The sequence below is a fragment of the Littorina saxatilis genome, linkage group LG8, assembly GCF_037325665.1.
Source record: "Littorina saxatilis isolate snail1 linkage group LG8, US_GU_Lsax_2.0, whole genome shotgun sequence".
NCBI classification, from domain to species: domain Eukaryota; kingdom Metazoa; phylum Mollusca; class Gastropoda; order Littorinimorpha; family Littorinidae; genus Littorina; species Littorina saxatilis.
In genome coordinates this window covers 50,097,775-50,125,495 of record NC_090252.1, presented here as the reverse complement: position 1 = coordinate 50,125,495, position 27,721 = coordinate 50,097,775, and the positions used below count along the sequence as shown (strand labels likewise).

At 40.5% G+C, this 27,721-nt stretch overlaps 1 protein-coding gene across 1 annotated transcript; it reads left to right on the top strand.

Annotated features, from left to right (window-relative positions):
- Positions 1 to 312: 312 nt before the first annotated feature.
- On the top strand, positions 313 to 24,464 carry LOC138972354 (very low-density lipoprotein receptor-like). Its single transcript, XM_070345027.1, has 9 exons — positions 313 to 411; positions 5,604 to 5,683; positions 6,410 to 6,520; positions 7,121 to 7,234; positions 8,703 to 8,819; positions 11,794 to 11,913; positions 15,793 to 15,915; positions 22,466 to 22,579; positions 24,150 to 24,464. The coding sequence occupies exons 2-9, from the start codon at positions 5,608 to 5,610 to the stop codon at positions 24,152 to 24,154; spliced, it is 780 nt and encodes a 259-aa protein (XP_070201128.1). The 5' UTR covers positions 313 to 411; positions 5,604 to 5,607; the 3' UTR covers positions 24,155 to 24,464.
- The last annotated feature ends 3,257 nt before the right edge of the window (positions 24,465 to 27,721 follow it).

Sequence of the window (27,721 nt, the reverse complement as noted above, 5' to 3'; positions counted from 1 at the left end):
AAACGAAGCTGAATGTATTATGATGAAGGTAACAGCTCCTCAGACAGCCAAGATGCGATGCGAGAATTCAAATAAATAAACAGCACACATACGTACGTAGTTAACGTGAAGTTTAAGGTATTGTTAGGCTATAAGTAGAGGTTATATTTCTTCAAATTGTTGGTTGGATGTAAAAATGGATGTAAAAGTGTGTGCCCGAACCGCGTCATCTGCAAACCAAGCGTTCTCCAGCAGCTCGGCAATCTAGCCACCCCCCCCTCCCCACCACACACCCTACGTGCCAGTGACATGTTGCTATATGCACTACATATAACCTGCAGATTTCCGTTTACTTAGTGTAGTTGGGGTGCATGTAGGATATTCTCTTTTGCGTAAAGAAGACTCAGCAAGACTAAACGGAACATTTTTCAGGTAAGTTCTGTTGTTTCTGTTATTTTGTGTAATGGAAGAAAAAAGCGAGAAAAGAAAGAAATAAAAAAGAAAGAAGGAAAAAAAGAAATAAAAAAAGAAAGAAAGAATGAAAGAAAGAGAGTAAAAAAGAGAGTAAAAAAGAAAGAAAAGAAAAGAAAGACAGAAAGAAAGAACGAAAGAAATAGATTAACAAGTCGCGTAAGGCGAAAATACAATATTTAGTCAAGTAGCTGTCGAACTCACAGAATAAAACTGAACGCAATGCCATTTTTCAGCAAGACCGTATACTCGTAGCATCGTCAGTCCACCGCTCATGGCAAAGGCAGTGAAATTGACAAGAAGAGCGGGGTAGTAGTTGCGCTAAAAAGGATAGCACGCTTTTCTGTACCTCTCTTTGTTTTAACTTTCTGAGCGTGTTTTTAATCCAAACATATCATATTTATATGTTTTTGGAATCAGGAACCGACAAGGAATAAGATGAAAGTGTTTTTAAATTGATTTCGACAATTTAATTTTGATAATAATTTTTATATATTTAATTTTCAGAGCTTGTTTTTAATCCGAATATAACATATTTATATGTTTTTGGAATCAGCAAATGATGGAGAATAAGATAAACGTAAATTTGGATCGTTTTATAAATTTTTATTTTTTTTTACAATTTTCAGATTTTTAATGACCAAAGTCATTAATTAATTTTTAAGCCACCAAGCTGAAATGCAATACCGAACCCCGGGCTTCGTCGAAGATTACTTGACCAAAATTTCAACCAATTTGGTTGAAAAATGAGGGCGTGACAGTGCCGCCTCAACTTTCACGAAAAGCCGGATATGACGTCATCAAAGACATTTATCAAAAAAATGAAAAAAAAGTTCGGGGATTTCATACCCAGGAACTCTCATGTCAAATTTCATAAAGATCGGTCCAGTAGTTTAGTCTGAATCGCTCTACACACACACACACACAGACACACACACACACGCACACACGCACATACACCACGACCCTCGTTTCGATTCCCCCTCGATGTTAAAATATTTAGTCAAAACTTGACTAAATATAAAAAGAAAGAAGGAAAAAAAGAAAGAGAGTAAATAAGAGAATAATAAAGAGAGTAAAAAAGAGAGTAACAAATGAATTAAGTAATAATGAAAGAAAGAAAGACAATCAGAAAGACAGACAAAGCGACATAGAGACAGAAAGAAGGGATGTCAGAACAATAAGAAAGTCATCAGAAAGGTAAACAAATACGGCTATAGACAGACGGGTGACACATCAGAAAGGACCTACAAGAGGAAACCTTAAGACAGAACAAGTCGCGTAAGGCGAAATTACTACATTTAGTCAAGCTGTCGAGCTCACGGAATGAAACTGAACGCACTGTATTTTTTTCACCAAGACAGTACAGCTTCGTCAATACCCGCGAGAAGGAAAACGCTCACCTCCCAAGTGCAAAACGCAGTGATATATGCACACGCCAGATTAGCGCGGTAGCGTATTGTGCTAAGCAGAAAAGCGCGCTTTTCTGTATTCGTGTTAACTTTCTGAGCTTGTTGTGAATACAACATATCGTATCTGTATGTTTTTGGAATCAGAAAACGATAAAGAAGAAGATGAAATAATTTTTGGATCGATTTCTTAAATTTTAATCGTAAGACTAATTAATCTGTTTTCGTTAATTGTGATCACATTTTAAGAGTAAACATGACATATGTATATATTTTTAGATTCAGAATGTCATGAAGAATACGATGCAATCAATTTTAAATCTGTTTGCGAAAAATCGATTTTAATGACAACTTTAATGAGCAAACTCATTAACTAATTTGTAAGCCTCCAAGCTGAAATGCAATACCAAAGTCAGGGCGTCGTCGAAAATTACTTGACCAAAATTTCAACCAATTTGGTTTAAAAACGAGAGCGTGACAGTGCCGCCTCAACTTTCACGAAAAGCCGGATATGACGTCATCAAAGACATTTATCAAAAAAGTGAAAAAAGTCTGGGGATATCATACCCAGGAACTCCTATGTAAAATGTCATGAAGATCGGTCTAGTAGTTTTCTGTGAATCGCTCTGCACACACACACACACACACACACACACACACACACACACGCGCGCGCGCACACACACACACACACACACACACACACCCTTTCCTCCTTCCCACCCCTCAATACTCTCTCCCACCGATACCTTACCCCCCCCCTCCCCTCCCACGCCCAACAACTAAAGCGTCTAAAACACAAAGCATAGCTATACTCAATTGATCAAACAAGGCTTAAGCACATACTGCCCTCCTACCTGAACTTAAGTTCCCCATTCTGATATATTTTTTAGCAAGTTGCTTCAATTTTTTCCTTTGGCTAAAAATTAATTGAGATTTTTTTTTTTTTCCAAATTTTTATTACTTATTCAGCCACACATATAAACATATCCTACATACATAAAAAGCAAAAAAGCCTACAAAACCGCTCCAGTCCAACCACATTCCGCGTACACAATCATTACTTCCATCCCCATTTAGAAATATCGCAACAACAGACCTCCAGATATATAACACGATCATATCATATGTGTTCTCTGTTTGCATAGTGTCTTGTCCCCACATAAAGCATATTAACTCTACCTGTCCCAAGATAGGCCAAAAAGGTTCTAAGAGGACGTTAAAACTAATCATCATCATCATCACACACACACACACACACACACACACACACACACACACACACACACACACACACACACACACACACACACACACACACACACACACACACACACACACACACACACACACACACACAACGTACACCCTCGTCTCGATTCCCCCCTCTACGTTAAAACATTTAGTCAAAACTTGACTAAATGTAAAAACTAACGGGAAAAAAGAAAGAAAACAAGTCGCGTAAGGCGAAAATACAACATTTAGTCAAGTAGCTGTCGAACTCACAGAATGAAACTGAACGCAATGCAACTTTTCAGCAAGACCGTATACTCATAGCATCGTCAGTCCACCGCTCATGGCAAAGGCAGTGAAATTGACAAGAAGAGCGGGGTAGTAGTTGCGCTGAGAAGGATAGCACGCTTTTCTGTACCTCTCTTCGTTTTAACTTTCTGAGCGTGCTTTTAATCCAAACATATCATATCTATATGTTTTTGGAATCACGAAACGACAAGGAATAAGATAAAAGTGTTTTTAAATTGATTTCGAAAATTTAATTTTGATAATAATTGTTATATTTTTAATTTTCAGAGCTTGTTTTTAATCCAAATATAACATATGTATATGTTTTTGGAATCAGAAAATGATGGAAAATAAGATGAACGTAAATTTGGATCTTTTTTTATAAAAAATGGTGTTTTTTTACAATTTTCAGATATTTAATGACCAAAGTCATAAATTATTTTTTAAGCCGCCAAACTGAAATGCAATACCGAAGTCCGGGCTTTGTCGAAGATTATTTGACCAAAATTGCAAGCAATTTGGTTGAAAAATGAGAGCGTGACAGTGCCGCCTCAACTTTCACGAAAAGCCGGATATGACGTCATCAAAGACATTTATCCAAAAAAAGAAAAAAAGATTCGGGGATATCATACCCAGGAACTCTCATGTCAAATTTCATAAAGATCGGTCCAGTAGTTTAGTCTGAATCGCTCTACACACACACACACACAGACAGACAGACAGACAGACACATACACACACACACATACACCGCGACCCTCGTCTCGATTCCCCCCTCTACGTTAAAACATTTAGTCAAAACTTGACTAAATGTAAAAAGAAAAAAACGTTCGGGGATATCAATCCCAGGAACTCTTATGTAAAATTTCAAAAAGATCGGTCCAGTAGTTTGGTCTGAATCGCCCTACACGCACGCACACACGCACGCACACACGCACGCACACACACACACATACACCACGACCCTCGTTTCGATTCCCCATCTATGTTAAAACTTTTAGTCAAAACTTGACTAAATGTAAACAAGTCGCGTAAGGCGAAAATACAATATTTAGCCAAGTAGCTGTCGAACTCACAGAATGAAACTGAACGCAATGCCATTTTTCAGCAAGACCGTATACTCGTAGCATCGTCAGTCGACCGCTCATGGCAAAGGCAGTGAAATTGACAAGAAGAGCGGGGTGGTAGTTGCGCTAAGAAAGATAGCACGCTTTTCTGTACCTCTCTTTGTTTTAACTTTCTGAGCGTGTTTTTAATCCAAACATATCATATCTATATGTTTTTGGAATCAGGAACCGACAAGGAATAAGATGAAAGTGTTTTTAAATTGATTTCGACAATTTAATTTTGATAATAATTTTTATATATTTAATTTTCAGAGCTTGTTTTTAATCCAAATATAACATATTTATATGTTTTTGGAATCAAAAAATGATGGAAATTAAGATGAACGTAAATTTCGATCGTTTTATACATTTTTATTTTTTTTTACAATTTTCCGATTTTTAATGACCAAAGTCATAAATTAATTTTTAAGCTACCAAGCTGAAATGCAATACCGAAGTCCGGGCTTTGTCGAAGATTACTTGACCAAAATTTCAACCAATTTGGTTGAACAATGAGGGCGTGACAGTGCCGCCTCAACTCCCAGGAACTCTCATGTCAAATTTCATAAAGATCGGTCCAGTAGTTTAGTCTGAATCGCTCTACACACACACACACAGACAGACAGACAGACAGACAGACAGACAGACACACACACACACATACACCACGACCCTCGTCTCGATTCCCCCCTCTACGTTAAAATATTTAGTCAAAACTTGACTAAATATAAAAAGAAACAAAAGACAGACAGACAGACAGAACGAAAGTCAGAACGAAAGGAAGACAAACAAAACTGAATAAATATATCTCAACTAACCCATCAACCAAATAAACAATCTGAAAAAAACAGCAATACACACTCAAACACACACACACACACACACACACACACACACACACACACACACACATACACACACACATACACACACACACACACACACACACACACACACACATACACACACACACACACACACACACACATACACACACACACACACACACACATGCATGCGATTCAGGACAAAAGTGAACATGCACCACTGATCATCTCCGCCTTTGTCGTAGCAACAATGATTTCTCATTTATCTTGATGTGTATTCATTTTTGAAGGACGATGCGGTTCGCTGTGTTGTACCGACCTTGCATCCTGGCACTACTTGCATTATGCACCATGCCCTTGGCTCAGGGTGGTAAGTACCGTATCAACAAGAAATGTGCGGTATTGCGGTAATGACATTTCTGTCTCTCTCAGTTTCTGTCTGTCTCTTATTCGTGTCTATATCTGTCTGTGTGTGTGTATTTCATGGTGGTCTGACCAAGTTTTCGTGGGGGGGGGGGGGGCATATACCCCCGGGCCTCCTACCAGTCCTTTATTGACCATTTTAAATTCTGAGTGCACCCCACCCCCCACCACCCACCCCATCCCAACCTAATCTCCTGTAATTAACACACAATGTGTCGATTGAACACTGGATTTCTCTTCGTTGAGCCATGTGACGTCAGAGGCCAACAAAAATAATGTGATATTTATGCGGCTAGCCGAGACTAGCAAATAGTGCATGTTTGTGTGCTTTCAGTAATACAAACTAAAAGGAATTCTAACCAGAAGCGATCGATACATACATGTTATTTGTATTTTTGACGAAAACAACTTCACCTGGATATAATTTCCTTTAACACTGTGTTGGTACATTTGTTTGCATTCTTTTTGTCTCCTCTTACTCAGTTACTGCTTGGTTTCCTCGCCAAATATGTATGTCTTTCTGTACTGAATTACGATCAAACCAAAACTTTTTTTTGGGGGGGGCTAGTGTCGAATCTTGTTTAAAAATGAGCCGCTTTTTAAAGCTTGTTTTGGTGACAGTTTGTATTTTATCATGGCATTTTTACCCTTGAGCAACCTGTCTGTTTCCTAGTGTGCCCACCTAACAAGTGGCGATGCAGCAACAACAACCAGTGTGTCTTGAAAGACTGGCGCTGCGATGGGAGGGTTCACTGTGAGGATGGCAGTGATGAGCAAAACTGTGGTGTGTATACCGCACCCCCTCAAATTAAGAAAATAAAGCGCGATATAAAATATAATCGGACACCGCGCCAATGACAAAGCTCAGATTGCACCAGATTATAAAAGCACCCCTTTGCTTCTTCGGACACAACCAGCGTTGTGAGCGGGTGGGGGTGGGGGGTGGGGCGGGGGAGACATGCCCCCGGACCCCCCCCCCCCCCCTAGCAGTCCTAGAGGTACACTTTAACATTCTGAGTGCACCCACCCCCCCACCCCCCCCCAGCCTCCTCCAAACTAACTGCTCCGCTTCTGATACTTGATTGTTCATACCCCTTCAACAGATTTGGCTAATATACGGACCGATTCAATGTTCTTAGTTTACTTAGTTTATGTGGTGGTCTCCGTGTTAGAAATTATAAACATTCAGATCTATCACAGCAAAGTGAAACGGAATCTCATATCATTTCACACTTATTTCTTCAAATCTGTTTAAAAACAAAATAAACCTAATCTCATGTAAACTATAACACACATGTTCACCGTTTTTCCTGCCATCGATTATTGTTTGACTCATTGCTGCTGTTTTCCCCAAAAGACATTCAACAGTGTCTATATGTTCTAGGGAATTGGACGTGTACGCCGACTAGGTGGAGGTGTAGCAACGACCAGTGTATCTGGAAAGGCTTTCGCTGTGATGGGCAGGTGCACTGTGATGGCAGTGATGAGCTAAACTGTGGTGTGTATACTCAGGGGTGGACGAGAGGGGGGGGGGGTTGTGGGGTGGTGGTTACACTGGGATGTTAGTGATGAGCAAAACTGTGGTGTGTATACTCAGGGGTGGACGAGAGGGGGGGGGGGTTGTGGGGTGGTGGTTACACTGGGATGTTAGTGATGAGCAAAACTGTGGTGTGTATACTCAGGGGTGGACGAGAGAGGGGGGGGGGTAAGCATTGTGATGGCAGTGGTGAGCAAAACTGTTGTTTGTATACTCAGGGGTGAACGAGGGGGGGGGGGGCACTGGGTGAACGTGCCCCCTCTACCCCCAAAAAACAACAAGTCGCGTAAGGCGAAAATACAACATTTAGTCAAGTAGCTGTCGAACTCACAGAAAGAAACTGAACGCAATGCAACTTTTCAGCAAGACCGTATACTCGTAGCATCGTCAGTCCACCGCTCATGGCAAAGGCAGTGAAATTGACAAGAAGAGCGGGGTAGTAGTTGCGCTGAGAAGGATAGCACGCTTTTCTGTACCTCTCTTCGTTTTAACTTTCTGAGCTTGTTTTTAATCCAAACATATCATATCTATATGTTTTTGGAATCAGAAACCGACAAGGAATAAGATGAAAGTGTTTTTAAATTGATTTCGACAATTTAATGTTGATAATAATTTTTATATTTTTAATTTTCAGAGCTTGTTTTTAATCCAGATATAACATATTTATATGTTTTTGGAATCAGAAAATGATGGAAAATAAGATGAACGTAAATTTGGATCGTTTTATAAAAAAACATTTTTTTTTACAATTTTCAGATTTTTAATGACCAAAGTTATTAATTAATTTTTAAGCCACCAAGCTAAAATGCAATACCGAAGTCCGGGCTTCGTCGAAGATTAGTTGACCAAAATTTCAACCCATTTAGTTGAAAAATGAGAGCGTGACAGTGCCGCCTCAACTTTCACGAAAAGCCGGATATGACGTCACCAAAGACATTTATCAAAAAAAAGAAAAAAAAAGTCCAGGGATATACCCAGGATCATAAAGATCGGTCCAATAGTTTAGTCTGAATCGCTCTAGCTCTACACACACACACAAACACACACACGCACATACACCACGACCCTCGTCTCGATTCCCCCCTCTACGTTAAAACATTTAGTCAAAACTTGACTAAATGTAAAAAAGTTAGAGATAGGAAATGTGATTCCGCAGGAATTGATAAGCTCAGATGGCACCAGATTATGAAAGCACCATTTTGCTCCCTTGGACAGATCCCCGAAATTTAAAACCTTTTTTTTTTTTAAATGGCAAACATGTCAAACCATTGAATCTACACAATTGACATTGTGTGCAATGGTCATACACAAGCTGCAGTTACTTTACATTAAGTATGACGTTATTCGGTTTACAGACGTACGGAGAATTGTTTGACTCATTGCTGAAGTTTTCCCCTGAAAACCTGTTGACAGTCTGTATATGTTCTAGGGGATTGGACGTGTTTACCGACCTCGTGGAAGTGCGACAACAACAAGTGTATCTGGGGCATTGATCGCTGTGATGGAAGAATTCACTGTGCTGATGGCAGTGACGAAAAAAACTGTGGTATAACATCTGTTTCAGCTTCCCTCTATAACCACACATAAACAGCCCACAGAATTGCAGGTTGAGAATAAACCCGCGATTACACAGACCCAAAACACACATGGGATTGTCTTCATGTAAACGACAACAACAATTCACATTTGTGTAGAATTTGAAGTTCACATTTGTGTGGACTACTTCAAAGTTTTGCTACATGTCTGTAGAATTCATCCAAAAGTATACTGACCACTCTATAAAGGGGTTTTCAGTCCGTATAAAAACTCAGATGCTTATGTGTGTGTGTGTGTGTGTGTGTGTGTGTGTGTGTGTGTGTGTGTGTGTGTGTGTGTGTGTGTGTGTGTGTGTGTATGCATATGTTAGTTGGTTGGGGCTTAGTTTTTCACCCCTCTTTAACCGATTTGCCTATTCAATGTTGTGTTCTTAGTTTATATGATGGTCTCCGTGTTAGAAAACATGTGCATCCAAGTCTTTCACGGTAAAGTGAAGTAAGCTCATAAAATCTCATATCAGTTCACAATTATTTTGTCAAAAATATGACATAAAAACACACTGACCTAATCTCCTGTAAAGTACAGGGTGACCAAAACAAAATGCCACCCACAACAATGCAGCAATGCTATTAACGTTCACATAGCTTGACCAAATTGCTTCGCAGCCTATGCATGGACAGTGGAAACTTTGTAGATTAAATGGATTAAATGGTCTGACTTGTGTGTGTGATTTCAAAACAGGTTTCCAAATTTGGGAGTCGGCTGAATAGAAGGAGGTTTGACATTGCATTTTTTGTTTTACCTTGTTGATTATTTGAATGCCTGCAGTATACAACAACGCCCCCTTCACCCCCAAGATAATCGGTGACCTGAAGAAAACATGCAGTTACAGCTAGGTCCAGGGCATGAAAGCGTTGGTGTCAATAACATTTTCGTAGGTGAACAATTTGGAACTCGTTTTTAAAGAAGGTAACAGTCGGAACATTTAACCTACAGACTAGACGCTTTGTAGAATGTTCGTAAACAAGCCGAAATTCATGTACACTAATTATTGAGGTATTCGCTGAACTCAAATGACTGAACAAATAACCACTTGTTGTAAAGTTACACTTGCACAATGAAGTGCTACATTCATCAATGGCATGAACGCATATCCCCATGAAATATGCCCTAATCATGTATGTAATTGCTGTATTCAAGTCATTGACCGTCTTCACTTGGTTATGGAATTAGATCATTCGAATAATCCCAGAGGTAACAATCTGGCGGGCTTTAATCGGGTCAGTTTGGTTACCGCTCAATTTCAAACCTCGTACTGTTGAGTCACTTTTTTTTTAGAAATGTCATACCATTTCATTTACACAATTGACTTTTAGTGCAATGGTCATACGTAAGCTGAAGTCAGTATACACTAATTATGCAGTTATTCGATTAACAGAGGGAGAAGGTATTAGCATTGTTGTGGGTGACATTTGTTTGGGGTCACCTTGTATGTCACACATTATCACATTTGTTTCCCGCCACCGATATTTGTTTGACTCATTGCTGATTTTTCCCATGAAAACGTGTTGACAGTCTCTGTATTTGCTAGCGAATTGGACGTGTTGAGCGTCTCTATACTTGCTAGCGATTTGGAAGTGTTGGCAGTCTCTATATTTGCTAGCGAAGTGGACGTGTTGACAGTCTCTATACTTGCTAGCGAATTGGACGTTTTGGCAGTCTCTCTATAAGTATTTGCTACGAATTGGAAGTGTTGACAGTCTCTATACTTACTAGCGAATTGGACGTGTTGACAGTCTCTATATTTGCTAGCGAATTGGACGTGTTGACAGTCTCTATACTTACTAGCGAATTGGACGTGTTGACAGTCTCTATATTTGCTAGCGAATTGGACGTGTTGACAGTCTCTATACCTGCTAGCGAATTGGACGTGTTGACAGTCTCTATACCTGCTAGCGAATTGGACGTGTTGACAGCCTGCCAAACGGTTGTGTGACGTGTCTAGTGTGTTTGCGAAGTGTCTTGTGCTTGTCACTTCTCGCTTTCAGCCCTCACCGCTGGCTAGCACCGTCTGTCCTTTTTAGGACAATGCGAAAAGAGAGCAGAATGCGTCAGTCTCTCCTGCCAGTACAATAACCTCTCCACAACAAGCCCTATGTAGTGCCTCCATCGCGGCGACAGGCGTAAACTGGGTACCGCAAGGCCCCAGGCTAGACTACAAGGACTCGGAGGAGGTTGGCCCCTAGACGTGCGGCATGCGGGCCCACCGGTGTGTGGAAACGCCCAGGTGCCCACGAACCAACCTCCAGCTATGGGTCAAATAGCCGGGCAGGATAGGCTCGTCAACCCTGGCAGGCAGCTATCCTAAGAGAAGACCACTCTGAATTCAAAACGAGGGTAGAGGAGGCTCATCATCCATGGAAGGAAACTCGTCTAGGAGAAGGAAAACTCCGAAATGAAACCCACGCAGTCCCTCGAAGACGGAACAGCACTGGCCTTTTTTAGGCGGGGAGCAGACCGGGTGCCTACGCTACCCTCGACAAATGAACCGTCGTACGAAGAAGAAGAAGAAGAAGAAGAAGAAGAAGACGTTTTGACAGTCTCTATATTTGCTTGCGAATTGGACGTTTTGGCAGTCTCTATATTTGGATTGGATTGAATTGGATAAGATTTACAGTCCAGTGAGGTTACCCTCATGGAAATTCGGGCTGCTTTCTCCCCGGGGAAAGCGAGCTGCCATACATACGGCGCTACCCATATTTTTTTTTTCCTGCATGCGTGTATTCATGTTTCCTGAGACTTAATGCCGTGTGAGATGGATTTTTTTTACTTTATTCCAAGTCCCACGGGTATTTGATGGACATTTTTATCTATGCCTATACAATTTTGCCAGGAAAGACCCTTTTGTCAATCGTGGGATCTTTAACGTGCACACCCCAATGTGCTAGCGAATTGGACGTGTTGACAGTCTCTATACTTACTAGCGAATTGGACGTGTTCCCCGACGTGGTGGAAGTGCGGGGATCACCTGCAGTGTATCTGGCAAGAAGAGGTCTGTGATGGAGACAGCGACTGTGATGATGGCAGTGACGAACAAAACTGTGGTATGTAACGATACGAGAACGTAAAGCTATTCTTACCCTGTGCCGAATTGCCCTTGCGAATAGCATTTTCCAATAATTCACAATGATCGGGACATGGTCGCAAGACTTTCGTAAATGTTCTTAACTATTCCTTACAATTCGTCTCTTGTTTTGAACATAGCAACTTGCTCCTAATATTCGCAGGGAAGTCATATCAATTGGTATTTGTTTTCGCAACGTACTCGTTATAGTCATTTGTAATCATCGCAATGTATTCGTGGCGCTAGCAAGCCATTCGCAACCATTCGTTATGCCTGTCTTTACATTGTGCCGAATATCCTTGCGAATATGAACATGTTGTATTCGGCAAAAAAATAGACACATGGACATGAATAATATAGAAAATTGGAAGCCTTACCAATCCTTGCGAATGTCTTACGAATGGTTGCGAGTGCTTGCAAATGTGTACCGATCATTGAGAATACATACGCATCAAAATCGCCGTTTAGTTGCAAGACGTTTGCAAGATATTCTTACTGTTTTTGAAATATTCGCAAGCAATTGCAGTCACTCGCAAGCATTTTTAAGGCTTTCGCAACATTCTTATGAATTGGGAAGAAATGGTCAAAACATGCCTGATAAATTCGTAATGAATTCGCAATCATTCGCAAGATGTTGGCAAAATGTTCACGAATAAAATTCTTACGAATGCTTGCGAGCGCTACGCATACCTTTACGATGATTACGAACGGTTTGCGAATACTTACGAGTACGTTGCGAAACATTCAGAATATGACTTCCTTGGGAATATTAGGAGCATGTTGCTAATGTTCGCAATAAGAGAAGAATGGTGGCGAATGGTTAAGAACATTTACGAATGTCTTGCGACCATGTCCCGATCATTACGAGTTATTGGCGAATTCTATTCGCAAGGGCAATTCGACAGAGTGTAAGAGCAACATTACGAACAATGCGAATTGCATACTCGTTTTATTCGTAAAATGTTTGCAAGCACTCGCAACACTCACAAGGCCACTCGCAACGTTCGTAATAGATCCGTATATGGATTCGTATACAATCGCAATGATCGGTAGACATTCGCAAGCAGTCGCAACCATTCGTATGACATTCGCAAGGATTCGTAAGCCTTCGATTTTTCTCTGTTTTTTCCTGTCCATTCGTCTCTTTTTTGGCCGAATACAACATTGTCATATTCGTAAGGATATTGGGCACAGTGTAAGACAGGCTTAAAGGCCCACTCCAACTAAAAACAGATCGCCCCACGGTCTCAGATCTGGTCAGGGCGTCACGTGGGATAAGCCTTCCCTTGGTCACATACCAACAGTCAACACCCTGACTGCTCGCTGTTTCAAGTTGGACTTTTCATTATGAATTCATTTTTAGAAAAGGTGCCAGTGCCTTTCACAACATCAATTATTTGAAAACAAATATGCCACTATGCGCAGGGAGCCCTAGTCATTTTTGGTAAATGACCAAATGGCGGAATGGTGTTATCCCGTGGATATACAAGCCTGACTAGATCGGAGACAGGGAGCGAACTGCTTTCACGAGGAGGTAAAACAAAACGCCTCGTGAAAAAGATTCAAGGTTCGGCTGCAATGAACGATCTTTCTTTTGCACTATCTGGTACGGATCCAACGAAAAGAATTTTAACAAGGGGTTGTATGTAGAGGTTACATACCGAGTCTCAGTGAATATTAAAAATAATGGTCGAAGTTAGCGGATCATGAACAATGCGAGCTTTATTCTTCCTTTCTCCAGTTATTCAAAGAAAAGAGAAGTTTGTGTACTAAAGTTTGATCGAATCCTATTCACTCACCCAGTCTACTTGCGCAGGCGATTGATTAATGCGCGGTTGTATATAGTTCCGTGAAAATCATTCAATTCTGTTAACACTGCATGTCAGTTTCCATGTTTTGGACTAAAAATCAAGTACACAGTTATGTTGTTATTCTGCTGTGGCGGCAGAGGCAGATATTTTGTGTTCTGTTCATGTTTTGATATCGCTAAGGAAATTTTCTTTCGTCGAATGGACTCCAGCAGACGAACTTTTGCACACGTTTTTCAACGTCAAATATTGTATTTCTGGGGCAAAACAGTGTATGAAACCGCTGTATGTTCTTTAAATTGATAGGCTGTGTGCATTTGATTGCCTGTGATCTGTTTATAAAATGACATATTGTACAAAGCTGACCGTCGGATTGCAGTCTTTTGTCGAAGAAACTGAGACAAAAGAAATTTGAAAGGGGAACTACTTTTGTCGCAAGACAAAGTATAAGAGTTACTTGCCTTGGGAATTTGCTGACGCTGAACGTTTGTGCACGGCAGATCTGGATTCAGAAAACAACTGAACTCATGCATTGTACATGGAGATGATGTGTGCAAGCCTGTACTTGGTAGTTTAAATGCGGTATGTTTTTATAGTTTGCTCCAGAGATGCATATTTCGTACATAAGAGCGTTCAGAATTTTTCAGTCGCAAAAGTAGTGCCCGGCAAAGTGTAGCTCCTCACCCCGTGAGTTATCGATATTCGTGCCGTTGCTGGCTAGTTATTTGTTTCGTTGCTGGGTGTTTATCGACAATTATCCCCCCCTCTGCTTCTTTACCTCTAGCTGTAAACTTGAAGGGCTAGTTATTTTTCGATAAACACCCAGCAACCAAACAAATAACGAGCCAGCAACAGCCTGAATCCTCGATAGCGCAATGGGTTGAGAAGCTGTTCTGTGTCGGTACTACTTTTGCGACTGAAAAGTTCCGAACGCTCTAATGTACGAAGTATACATCTCTCAAGCAAACAATACAAACATACCGCATTTAAATTAACAACTACAGGCTTGAACACATGAATCTCCATATACAATCCATGAGTTCGGTTGTTTTCTGAATCTAGATCTTCCGTGCACAAACGTTCAACACAAGCAAATTCCCAAGGCAAGTAACTCTCATACTTTGTCCAGCGACAAGAGTAGTTCCCCTTTCGAATTTCTTTTCACTCAGTTTCTTCGACAACAGACTGCCATCCGACGGTCAGTTTTCAACTATATTTCATTTTATAAACAGATCACACGCAACCAAATGCACACATCTCATCAATTTCAAGAACATAAAGGGGTTTCATACTCTATTTTCCCCAGAAAACTGAACTTCATACAGATTTTAACGTTGGAACACGGGAGCAAAAGTTCGTCTGCTAGTCCCATTTGACGAAAGAACATTATCCTGAGCGATACCAAAACATGAACAGAACACACAATATCTGCCTTTACCGCCACAGCAGAATAACAACATATCTGTGTACTTGATTTTAGTCCAAAACAGGGAAACTGACAAGAAGTGTTAACAGAATGGAATGATTTTTACGGAACTATACAACCGCGCATTAATCGATCGCCTGCGCAGGTTGACTGGTTGTGTGATTAGGATTCGATCAAACTTTCGCACACAAACTCCTGTTTTATTTGGATAACTGAAGAAAAGAGGAATAAAGAGGTTACACACCTCGTCTCAGTGATGATTAAAATTAATGGTCTCAGTTCGCGGTCATGAAAAAGCTCGCTGAAGCTCGCATTTTTCATGATCCCCTAACTTCGACTATTATTTTTAATAATCACTGAGACTCGTCATGTAACCTCTACATAACTAGCCCTACAAGTTTACAGAGGTAAAAAAGCAGGGGGGAGAATAATCTTTAAGCTGCGTCATCATGCACTATCCTAAACAGAAATAAGTACCATACATGCAATTATATGTTGAGTCTTCATAAAGACTCCTGTCATCCATAATTGCGTATCGGAACAAACACAGTCTTGTCTGTCTTATGTTTTTTTGTTGTTGTTGTTGTTGTTGGTGTTGTTGTTGTTGTTGTGTGGTTTTTTTCAGAACAATGGACGTGTCCCCCATCTGGCATGTGGAAATGCAGGGACAAAGATCTCTGCATAAAGAGATATCGTCGGTGTGATGGAACCGACGACTGTGCTGATGGCAGTGATGAGGATAATTGCGGTATTTAACTGTCAGTCTTGCTGTATGTCTGTATTTCATGTATATCTCTCTGCATACATGCTTGTCTGTCTGTAGTTCATGTTTGTCTGTCCATCTTTTACACTGTAATGGATTCAAGATCTGCAGGGAAACGATGTATCACACCCACACACACACACTCACACCCACACATACACACACACACACACACATACCTAAAGTGTGGATGGTTACCTAAGAGGCGGCACTGGGTGTAGTGCCTTTCTAGTGCACTTGCACTACAACAGCACTGGGTGCAGTACTCGCTCCGGCATCGAAGAATTTTGCACTAAAAAATGCACAAAATTTGACCTATTTCGTCGCCTATAGAGGACGGAAAGAATGTCATTTTGAACATTGTTATGACATTCTTTCCGTCAAAAAAGTCAATTTAACGGTGTTAAATGAAGCGAGCATCCACACAATTAGGTTGCCATCCAGAGTTTAGGTTGCCATCCACGTGTGGATGATTGCCTTATGGTGATTTAGGCAACCAAACCTGTGGAAACATGGGTACACACACACACACACACACACACACATACACACACACACACACACACACACACACACACACACACGCACACGCATCTGACTCCGACCTGTCTCACGCATGTTCGTTCCCTTTCATACATAAATGGTAATCCAAACATAGAAATAAATAAAACTAAGTATACTGAAAGGCATAAATTCTGCAAATAGTGCATTGAACGATTTTGCTCTCAAACGAAAATCAAATTGAACCTGTAATTTGTAGTTGACATCTTGAGTGTCGGAGCAAATGTTTCACGCTGTCAGCGTGCGCTTTGCAATATTGCTAATCCAGCCACAGCTCACTGTGCTAATAAAGAGAATGGGCTGAGACAATAACGTAAAAAAGATAGTGTATGGCCCTATAAAATGCAACTGGCTGTTTGGCTGTATCAGATATCGCAAGCATGCCACGACTTGATGAAGGAGAGAGACAGCAAGCGATTGGGATGCTTAGAGCTGGCCAAAGCATTGAACGTGATGAACACTAAACGTTTTCCAAAATCATTGCGCTTGAACTCAGTCACTTTTTTTGAAAAATTGTCTTTTCATGATGTTCTATTCAAAATCAATAAAGCGAAGGTTTATAAACACTAACATGGCCAATAAATAAAATATTCAAACATTGAAAACATTCACCACTGAGTTGATTTTTTGTGATGTTTTAAAGTTCAGTTTGCGGAATTTATGCCTCTCGGTATATATCAATCCACAGTGAACATATAAATCACGGGCATATTCACACTTTTAAACACAATGTTTACATAGTAAATAATCACGAATAGAACAATCCACGTTGACCGATAACTACACAAAGACGCACACATAACACTCACACAAGGCAGTCCGACGACGATGTCCAGATGTTCGCTGAACTTCAACGAATCCTCTGTTCACTTGTCGACGACAAATACACACTAATAATGAAGACGAAGTCTGGTCACAAATATGCCTCACGCAGCTTATTACCAACGGCTACACGTCCGAAGAAAACTATGTAGAATATAGATGACATCCAGACTTGACAATGCACGAACACTACAGGGCGGTCTGGCCATATGCTAGCACCAGTCTCCCTCGTAGTGACGACACAACCCTCCGGCTGCCTGCGTCATCACCTCCAGGCACTAAAACAAACTAGGAGACTAAAATGGTTATGCTCCCACAAATATAATATAGATAACTCAATCGATAAGCTATTTCCAGTCTTACATAGACATGTATACGAAAATACACTGCCGGTGACACAGGTATGACATGAACAAAACCTAGACAATCTTCTAGGTACCGAACAATAAAAAACAGTTACAACATGTAAAGCGGCATATTAACGATGGTATGCGCTAAAGAATGACCCATACATTCAATATCAAAAGAGTTTGCTCACCAAGGTCCTCGGTCCAAGGTTCTAATCGAGTCTCTGTACTTTACATCCAACGATGGTACCCAAACAGGTACAGCAGGCAGACTGACTTACACGCTGGCACAAGTGAATAGAATACCACAGGTTCCCATCCTTGTACAGTGGCTCTATCGACGCCCGGTTTTAACCGCTTGCTTCCCTTTATATAATAAACCGTCCATAGATGGTCGTTCTCCCGAACTAACTCTTTAGTATGTCATCAAAAATAGAGGATTGTGGGTATTTTTCATGCAAAGACGTCAGTGCTTTTCGGCGAATGAGCAATGCATTTCGTACCAATAATGTCGGCCACACAGTAAGCCTCCCGTAAACCACCACAGATTCTGTCAGGCTTTTACACACAGTACAAACACCCTTTCATTTAAACACTCACCGCTTGAGAACATCCTAGATGCCCTCCGTAAAGAGCGAGCAATGTTCAAAGAATTTATTTTTGCGTGGTTTATCTTACCCCTGAGCCATCGTGAACCCGTGTGATCCAGTTTTCCTTTTTCACAATGTAGATCTAGTCGTCAGTTAGTAATTTGAATGCGACTCGATGTGAGCTTATCTGCAATAGCACGTTATTATGTACCTCAGACTATGCACAAAACAAACAACTGTGGTTCACAAGAACTCTAGCGATAGCTTTTGACTGTTCAGAGGAACTGGCCGATGATGGGCATAAACCGTCGTCTGCTACGAGAACCACGACCTTGCGTCACCCTGCTTCCGGGATTTTCTTTTTTCAAACTTTCAAAATTTCGAATTGTACTGATCTTGTCTTGATGAAAAAAGAATTCTTTTGTGATTTAAGAATGTTCGTGTAACAAGCTGTCAATTTACTATTTAGATTTTAAAAGTTAGGTCTAGTGCCAAAACGCACCACGGTCCGATTGTCTACTGAGACAAGCCGCAAAATTAATTCTTTAATAATTGCTCGCTCTTTACGTAGGGCATCTAGGATATTCCCGTTTGGTGAGCATTCAAATGGAATGGTGTTTGTACTGTGTGTAAAACCCTGACAGTATATGTGATGGTTTACGGGAGGCTTACTGTGCCGTTAAGTTTTGGCAATAAAACATGCAAGTGAGCTCATCACTCTTAAATCACTCGATGCCAGCAGTCGAAACGCAGTGTTGAGAGAGAGAGAGAGAGAGAGAGAGAGAGAGAGAGAGAGAGAGAGAGAGAGAGAGAGAGGGGGGGAGAGAGAGAGAGAGAGAGAGAGAGAGAGAGACAGATAGAGAGAGAGACAGAGAGAGAGAAAGAGAGAGAGAAAGATAGAGAGAGAGAGAAAGAGAGAAAGAGAGAGAGATCTAGAGAGAGAGAAAGAAAGAGAGAGAGAGAGACTAAGAAAGAGAGAGAGAGAGAGAGAGAGAAGTCTGAAGTCTGAATATTTTAATGAGTAGGCCTTGGGCCCTTTTCATGGAGATGAGCACATCTCAAGCACCAGCATACAAATGCACATATTGAACAAAAACAAGAACATCCTACTTGTATCGCCCTGTTTCGTTTACGGATTATGGATTACGAATGGAAAGCGCCTTCATGACAAATGTAGAAAAACGTAGCAATAGCTGCTTACTAGTGTTTGAAAACAGCAGGGTTAATTTAAACAATGATGGGATTCTAGTGTATTTTCGTGGAATATAATATTCTCTTAACTCAGCATATTTAGGGCATACTAAAACAAAGTGGACTTCATCTTCAACACTGCTACAACAAAATGGACAAGATAAATCAGCGGAGGTTGCATTTAAATTAAAGCGAAATCGATGCACTTTCAGAGGAGATACTCCCAATCTAAGTCTAATCAGAAGATTTCTAGCTTTAATATGTTTCAAATCACTTAAATAGTTGGATAATCTTAGGGTTGATTTGAAGGTTCTGTACAGAGAGACACGTTCACTTCCTTGTATATTTTCAAGCCAGGTTTGCTTGTAGGATGAAATAGTCTTTCTTTAAATGCTGTTAGGAACGCCCTCTCATCGCCAACACCTTGGTTTTCCCATACTTCATCAAAACCGTACATGTACAGAGTGTAACAGATCGAGGAGGCCCATGTTTTCTTATTTTGTTCATGGAGATATTTCAGCATTTTATACGCCTTGCTCGGAAGGCGATGATGTGGCATCCTCAATATACGTAGCCAAAAACGAATGCATTTAACAAAGCTGTTTATAAACAAGGGGTACCTTCCCGTTTCTCCATAGACCATTGCATTTGGTGTTCTCATACTCGTATTCAAAAAACGTTTAAGTGCGAATAAATGAACTATCTCTATAGGTGTATGGTCTGCTTCAACCCTCCAAACTTCGGCACCATATGACAGCATCGGTTGAATCTGTGCGTCGAAAAGCTTGAAATAAATAGCTGGAGATCTGTCACCCAGTTGCCATAAACATTTGAGAGGGAGAGAGAGAGAGAGAGAGAGAGAGAGAGAGAGAGAGAGAGAGAGAGAGAGAGAGAGAGAGAGAGAGAGAGAGAGAATTGAATTGAATTGAAATTTATTTTACGAGGGTGACAGAATAAGCAATGTTTACATGCTTCTTTTCATCCGGCCCTCGCCCATTGAGGGGTAACAAACAAGAAGAAATAAAACATAAGTTTAACAATAGTACAAATGACATATTTACCATAATTAACATGTCAAGCAACCAATACGACATTTTAAGATGCAATAGGATTCTTTAGCAATGCTTGAAAATTATATATAACAGGGAAATATGTGTTTGTATAAACAAAATCCTTCATGAATTATATATAATAATGTTTTTCAATATAATCAGAGAGTACAGTTATATTTTGCCAGCTGCTTGATAATAGTTTTTATAAGTTTTGTAAAAGAAACAGCATGTAATATTCCTTGAATGATGTTTCATGAATTCGTAATTTAATTATATTTGGAATGGCGTTCCACATAATTGCTCCAGAATATGATAGACTCGACTTGTACAGGTCAATTCTTGGAGTTGGTGTAATTAATTTGTTACATTTTCTATAATGATTTATTTTGAAATTTGAGGCAATGAGTGTAGGGGCATTCCCTGACATAATTCTATGCATCATCACACCTTTGTTATATGCAAATCTATCTTTGATAGGAAGAATTTGCAATCGTTTATAATCAGTCATGGAAAGAGATGTATTTTTTTAAATAATTAATTTAACAGCTCTTCTATGTAAACTGCCCAAGTGTTTCAAAGTATTTGCACTTGCAGAGTCCCACACTGTGGACGCATAGTCAATAGCTGACTGAATATGTGCCTGAAAAAACAGTTTTCTTGTGCGAAGGATAACTGATAACTGAAGTATTTTTTTGGATGTGTTTTTACAAAGTGTATCTACATGTTTTGACCAAGACAGGTTATTGTCAATAGTTATTCCCAAGACTTTATGGCTATCAACTTCGGTAACATCTTGATTTCGTATTAGCAATGTCGGAAATTTAGATGTTAGATTTTGTCTTTTTTGCCTCGTGGTAAGTAGCATGCATTTAGTTTTATTTGGATTCAGTGACATATGGTTTAGTTCTGACCATTCAAGTAATCGTTCAATGTTTTCTTGGAGGATATTTGCTAGTTTATTAAGATCTTGGTGACTAGAATGAATTGTAGTATCATCTGCAAATAGTTCACACATGCATTTTACAAATAGAGGTAGGTCGTTTATATATATAGAAAATAGTAATGGACCAAGAATAGAACCTTGTGGTACTCCAAATCTTACTGTTTGCTTACAAGAGTATGATTGTTTCAGATAAGTACTTTGCTGTCTGTCTGACAGGAAAGATGTTAAAATGTTTATGGAATCTGTTGCAATTCCATAAATCTCAAGCTTTTTGATAAGGAGTTTATGGTCAATTAGGTCAAAAGCTTTAGCAAAGTCAACAAATAGAGCAGCACAGAACTGATTATTATTAATGTTTGTCAGCCATTGGTCTACTAAACTAATAAGCGCTGTTTGACATGAGTGTTTTTGCCTAAAACCTGATTGATTATCATGGATCAATTTATTGTTCTCAAAGTGAGAAAGGATGTGTTTATTGATATGTTTTTCAAGAGGCTTTGAAAGGATTGATAGAATTGATATTGGTCTATAATTTGAAGGATTTGTAGTATCTCCTGATTTAAAGAGAGGAATCACTTTAGCCTGTTTGAATTGTTTAGGAAAATAGCTTTTGTCAATACAAAGGTTATAGAGAGAGAGAGAGAGGGGGGGGGGAGTCTGCAGGGCGGGAGAAGAGACAGAGACAGAAAGAGGGTCAGACAGGCAGACAGATTGATAGAATCACAGACCTACAACAAATCATATACAGGGGGGGGGGGGAGGGGGAGAGAGAAAGAGAGAGAAAGCGGAAATACAGCACAAGACTTGAAAGAGAGTGAATACATTGGAGGTCAAAAGGTCACACTTTTGTTTTAATTGAAAGATAACAACACATATATACTTTCTGTCATTATAGATATTTTCTCATCTCAACCAATGATTCTGAGAATGCATCTACCCATAATCGTGTAGGCAATATATTGTTACCGTGGGTGTTCTTTCTTCAAACGCACAGGTTCCTATAATCTGCACACGTATAATGCCTTGCAGTGAGCTGCGCCTACAGAGCCTGGAAGTGCAGCAACGACATAGAGTGCTTTACGTCATCCCAACGATGTGATGGCAACACTGACTGCGGGGATGGCAGTGATGAACAGAACTGCGGTATTTATGGGAGTTTTTGTATACATGTGTGGGTCTCTTTGTCTGAGTCTGTATTTTTGAGGTATCGCTTGAATTTGTGTTGGGGAGGGGGGCTGTGTGTGTGTGTGTATGTGTGTGTATGCGTGTGTGTGTGTGTGGGGGGGGATGTGTGGGTGTGTGTAACCTGCAATAGGTGAAACTTTCTTTCAATAGCACAATTGTGTCTGCCTCTCTGGTTTCTGGCGTTCGGTCTGATGGCCTGTCTGTTTGCAGTATGTCTTGCTTTTAGTGTGTGTGTGTGGGGGTGGTGGGTGGGGGGTGTGCATGTGTGTGTGTGTGTGTGTGTGTGTGTGCGTGTGTGTGTGATTGTGTCCTGATATAGGTCATACTTTCTTTCAAATAGCACGGGTCAGAAGTGCACTATTTAGAAGTAGCTAACCACCATTAGATGCAGTCGACGCGCGGTGACACAATCAGCCAGTGGGCTTTTCCCAGAAGCCGATGTTACTCAAAATAGAATGGGTACTTCTGGAAAATTGTTCACTAGAAGTACGTGATAATTATGAAACCATTTAATGATAGTGATTTTAAATTGATCAATCAAACATTTGGAATGTATTGAAACGAATAACATACACTGACGGGCGCAGTTGCGTGGTGGTAAGACATTGGCCTCCTAATCGGGAGGTCGTGGGTTCGAATCCCGGTCGCTGCCGCCTGGTGGGTTATAAGAGTGGAGATTGTTCCGATCTCCCGGGTCAACTTATGTGCAGATCTGCTAGTGACTTCGTGTGTACACGCAAGCACAAGACAAAGTGCGCACGGAAAAGATCATGTAATCCATGTCAGATCTAGAGTTCGGTGGGTTATAGAAACACGAAAATACCCAGCATGCGTATCCACTCTTGCTAAAACCATGAGTGAACGTGGGAGTCAAAGCCCATGAACGAAGAAGAAGAAGAATAATAACATACAGGGATTACGAGTTCAGGATAAAAACACATCTAAAAAATGTTAAGAGATTTGAACCAGTGACCTCCAAAACAAATTCGTGGCCGAGCGCTCTACTGATTGAGGCAACCGGGCACAACGTTTTTTTGGATGAACATAACAATTAGAGCTGTAAATATCACACGTAAGTCCTCGATCATGTGTCGACTCGTCGGTTTCCGAGTTTTCCGTTTGTATAAGTGCACTGTACCTTCTGTCGATCTCGCAGTTCGAGGTAAGTTAAGTTAATAACTGACCATTTAGTCGCGTTTACTTCGTATCTGTTTGAAAATCAAACTCAAGTAGCATTAATGTCAAGTGTGACCGACATTATGTTGTAGTTTGGCTCCGAAATGCATTGACCTATCGCCGAAAGGCGCTGACGTCATTGCATGAAAGGATTATCATATCCAGATTTCCAAACTGTTCGGGACGATGACGATCTTTGGTCGGTTGATTATATAAAGGGGAGCAAGCGGTAAAAACGGGCGTCCATAAAGTCAGTGAAGGGCGGTACGATCATGTACCTGTAGACAGGTTTGTATTGATAGTACCGAAATTACGTGTTGTCATAACTGTTAGATATTGTTTTCTTTTACAGTATAAACCTGAAACTATTTGTTCGGAAAAAACCTTGGGGAAACGACAAAACGACATGGATTAACGGACTTGCTGAATAAGCGACAACAGACCCAAGTTTTGCTATTCTTTGGCTGAATTACACAGAGAAGGATTTTACCGTGGGTCTTTTTTTGATCTATAACCACGTTGATGAAGCGTGATGTGTTGGTGATGGAATGTCGCCATCACTTTGTAAAGATGTTTTGTCAAAAAGCTTTGGTTGATGCAACGCTTAAAGGTCGCAGTATCTTTGACTGGAAGAAACACTGTAATAAAGAACTAATACTTGTGTAAATGTGTGTGTGTGTGTGTGTGTGTGTGTGTGTGTGTGTGTGTGTGTGTGTGTGTGTCTGTCTGTGTGTGTGTGTGTGTGTGTCTGTGTGTGTGTCTGTGTGTGTGTGTGTCTGTCTGTGTGTGTGTCTGTCTGTCTGTGTGTGTGTGTCTGTCTGTGTGTGTAAGTGAGTGTGCATGCGTGTGCGTGTATGTTTGTGGGCGTGTCTGTGTGGTCCAAACATACACTTCCTGGCAGAGTTGATTTAAATGTTGCAGAACCAGCCCATGTTCACTTACACTTACTGTCCTAGATACATTTCATGTCACGAAAGGACGGGGGGCAACTCGTTCGTGAAAGTAATGTCACTGGGTTGCCTTGTATGCATTTTAAACATGTGTGTATTAGCACAGAACACACACTATAAATATGATTACAAATTATTTAGACAAAATGAAAGCCTATCAACAGACACTGGCACTCCAGAATGATTTAACACAAAAAAGGGACAACAAATAAACAGAACAAAAATAAGCCCCAGCGGAGATCCCGTGTTCCCCGTGTTCGGGGCGCACGGTTAACCGTTACACCACAAAGACTACAGTGAAGAGCGAACAGTAAAATATAATGAAATAAGAAAACTTTCATTTTTATTTTACATACAAATGTAAAAGTTTGTTTCGGCACCACATCGCATTTCACGAATCGCCCAAGAATAACATAAACACAGGATCATAAAGCATAATCATATCGATTGCAGAAACAAAAATTCCGGCCGACATTAGCGCATGCGTAAACGCCTGCCGTGACCCCCATGAGCTCCAGCTAACCATACATGAGAGCAATCCCATTCTTAATGCTAGGGCTCATGGCCCTAGAATGAGCAGGACATTTCTACTTACTCTGCTGAGGTCAGCATGGCTGGCAACTTACCAAAGTATACCCCCCCCCACCTCCAACCCCCCACATACACACTGTATGTGGGTGTTAAGTGTGTATGTGTTATTTGATCTCCCGGACGCTAGCAGATGAAAGTCATCAATGGTGTTTAGAGTAAACTCGACTTTGATCAGCGGCATCCTGCAGGACATGTTAAAGGCTGACATAGTCCTATTTAATTAGTTTAATTACTTCCAGGGCTTTTCCCATCGCTGCGGGGATGTATAAATTAAGCTTCCTGCAAAGTTTTAGGTTTAAAGTCCTTACCAATTACGAGAAATAATTAATTCTTTATTGCATTGTTTAGCAACAGTTCTCCAGGACTTGGACTATTTTTAGACCGTTGACCTCACTTCGTTACGTTTCGTAAACCAAAGATGGCGTTTGAGACTGTTCTGTTTACATTCGACACTATCAACACCACTTCGCAATACTGAAATATTTTTTTCTGTGTTCGAAAGCAGCCAATCGTTATTATATCCCCTTAGGCACAGTTTTATAACATTATTGGCACATGTAAACAATATGAATTAATTAATGAACGCTACGAATATGGCAGCCTTTAAACGGAAGTATCATAACTTTGTGATCACTAACTCATCTTTGCTTTGACTTACACGTGTCCTGCTTTGGCTGTTGCACACGTGTACGCGAAATAAGTGCACCTCTTGATTGGGCTTTTGTTATTTTGTTTTCTACAATTCCGCTTAAAAATGAATTAAATCACACGAAATAAAAAAAAAATTTACTAATTTGTGGACACATTATGTAATAATTGCCTGATCCATGAACTGTTGGATTTGAGTCTTACTGTCAGCACTCTTGTATATTAGTGACAGAATAACTGGCTGACTATAAACCAATGAGATTTTGAGTGCATGAACATTAAAGAGTATGTGTACTTTTACCTGGAACAAGAACGTATTTTGACTATACATTGGTAGCTGCCGTATGTTGGGATTTATTTTGATGTGTTTTGAAAACAATAGTGTGCAGTACTGTTGCTTACATATTATACAACTCCATGCAAAGAAGGACACGTATACAGGATATTATAAGATGTTTGGTGGCTTAATTTTTATTTTGTTGACAGACAAGCTTTTTCGTTGGTCCGAGGGGATTATTTTGTCTTTTGTTTCATCTTTATAGACCAAGGCCGTAGGCCGCGGTTGATAAATATGTAACGAAAGGCGTTATGCTCCCCAAAGACCAACACTAAAATGCTGGTCTGACAACAAGCCACCAAACATCGTTTTTGTCATCATTTTGGCAGTGCAACAGAACGCACAATAACCCACAGGGAGACGACTCCGGGCCGCAAAGCATCGTCACAGTAGCTCGAGATAACACGTCAAACTTGTCTGTGTGACGTCAAACGTAGCTTCTTGACGCTTTTCTTTCAGTCTGAAAATGTACAGAGCTGCGATATGTGTGAGTTCAGTAAGTGTTGAGCATATTTCTTTTCTTTTAAAATAAAATGTTTTATGACTTTTCGTTGTGCATTTTGCGATTACAGAGAAAGTTGCAAAATGACTATGAGTCGCCGCGGTAATTATCAATATTGAGTGGGTTTTGATAGTGAATGCTTACAATCGTTGTCCTCGGAAACACGAATCCAAAACCGCGATGGTTCCACACATCAAACAATCAGCTTGATAGGCTTTTATTTTTGACAATCCACGTTTCACCTGAAAGCTCAAACTCATTCACCACCTCGATTAATTGCATGGGGAACATGAGATTTATTTCCCGGCTACTCACAAAAAGTCAAGGAACACTTTTTATATTACGCAATGCACCAAAACCAGTCAAGACACAATGATGATCGTTCGCACATATTTAATTTCATTATTCGACAGTTTGAATACAAAAAAATCAAAGCGATGAATGGACAAATCGATTTTTGGCAAATTTTTAAACACAGCAGGGATCATTTTCAAAAGTCACCAAATTTTCAAAGTTCATTCGACTGTGTGAAAATCACGAAAACAAAGTCAATAATGAGTGCTGCCTCCACGATTTGCCAGGCACTCAGTGCAGCGATGTCTCATGGACTCGACAAGCCTCCTCAGGTTAGCCTGGGGTGCAGCCTGCCACTCTGCTTGAAGGAATCCCCAGAGCTGTTGCAGGTTTTGTGGTGGAGGGTGGTTGTTGTGCACTCGGCGCTCCAGTGCATCCCAAAAGTTCTCAATAGGGTTCAGATCCGGACTACAGGATGGCCAGTCCATCCTGACAACCCCTGCTTGCTGGAGAAAGGCGTTTACCAGCCGAGCACGGTGCGGCGTGGCGTTGTCATCCATGTAAACGGAGTGGGCTCCAATCTGCTGTAATGTGGGTACAGC

What these genes read in the sequence shown, in the direction of transcription:
- LOC138972354 (XM_070345027.1), top strand. Translation starts at nt 5,608, where the DNA reads ATGCGGTTCGCTGTGTTGTACCGACCTTGCATCCTGGCACTACTTGCA. An exon ending in CATGCCCTTGGCTCAGGGTG is followed by an intron (nt 5,684 to 6,409) that starts GTAAGTACCGTA and finishes TCTGTTTCCTAG; the next exon opens with TGTGCCCACCTAACAAGTGG. An exon ending in CAGTGACGAAAAAAACTGTG is followed by an intron (nt 8,820 to 11,793) that starts GTATAACATCTG and finishes TATACTTACTAG; the next exon opens with CGAATTGGACGTGTTCCCCG.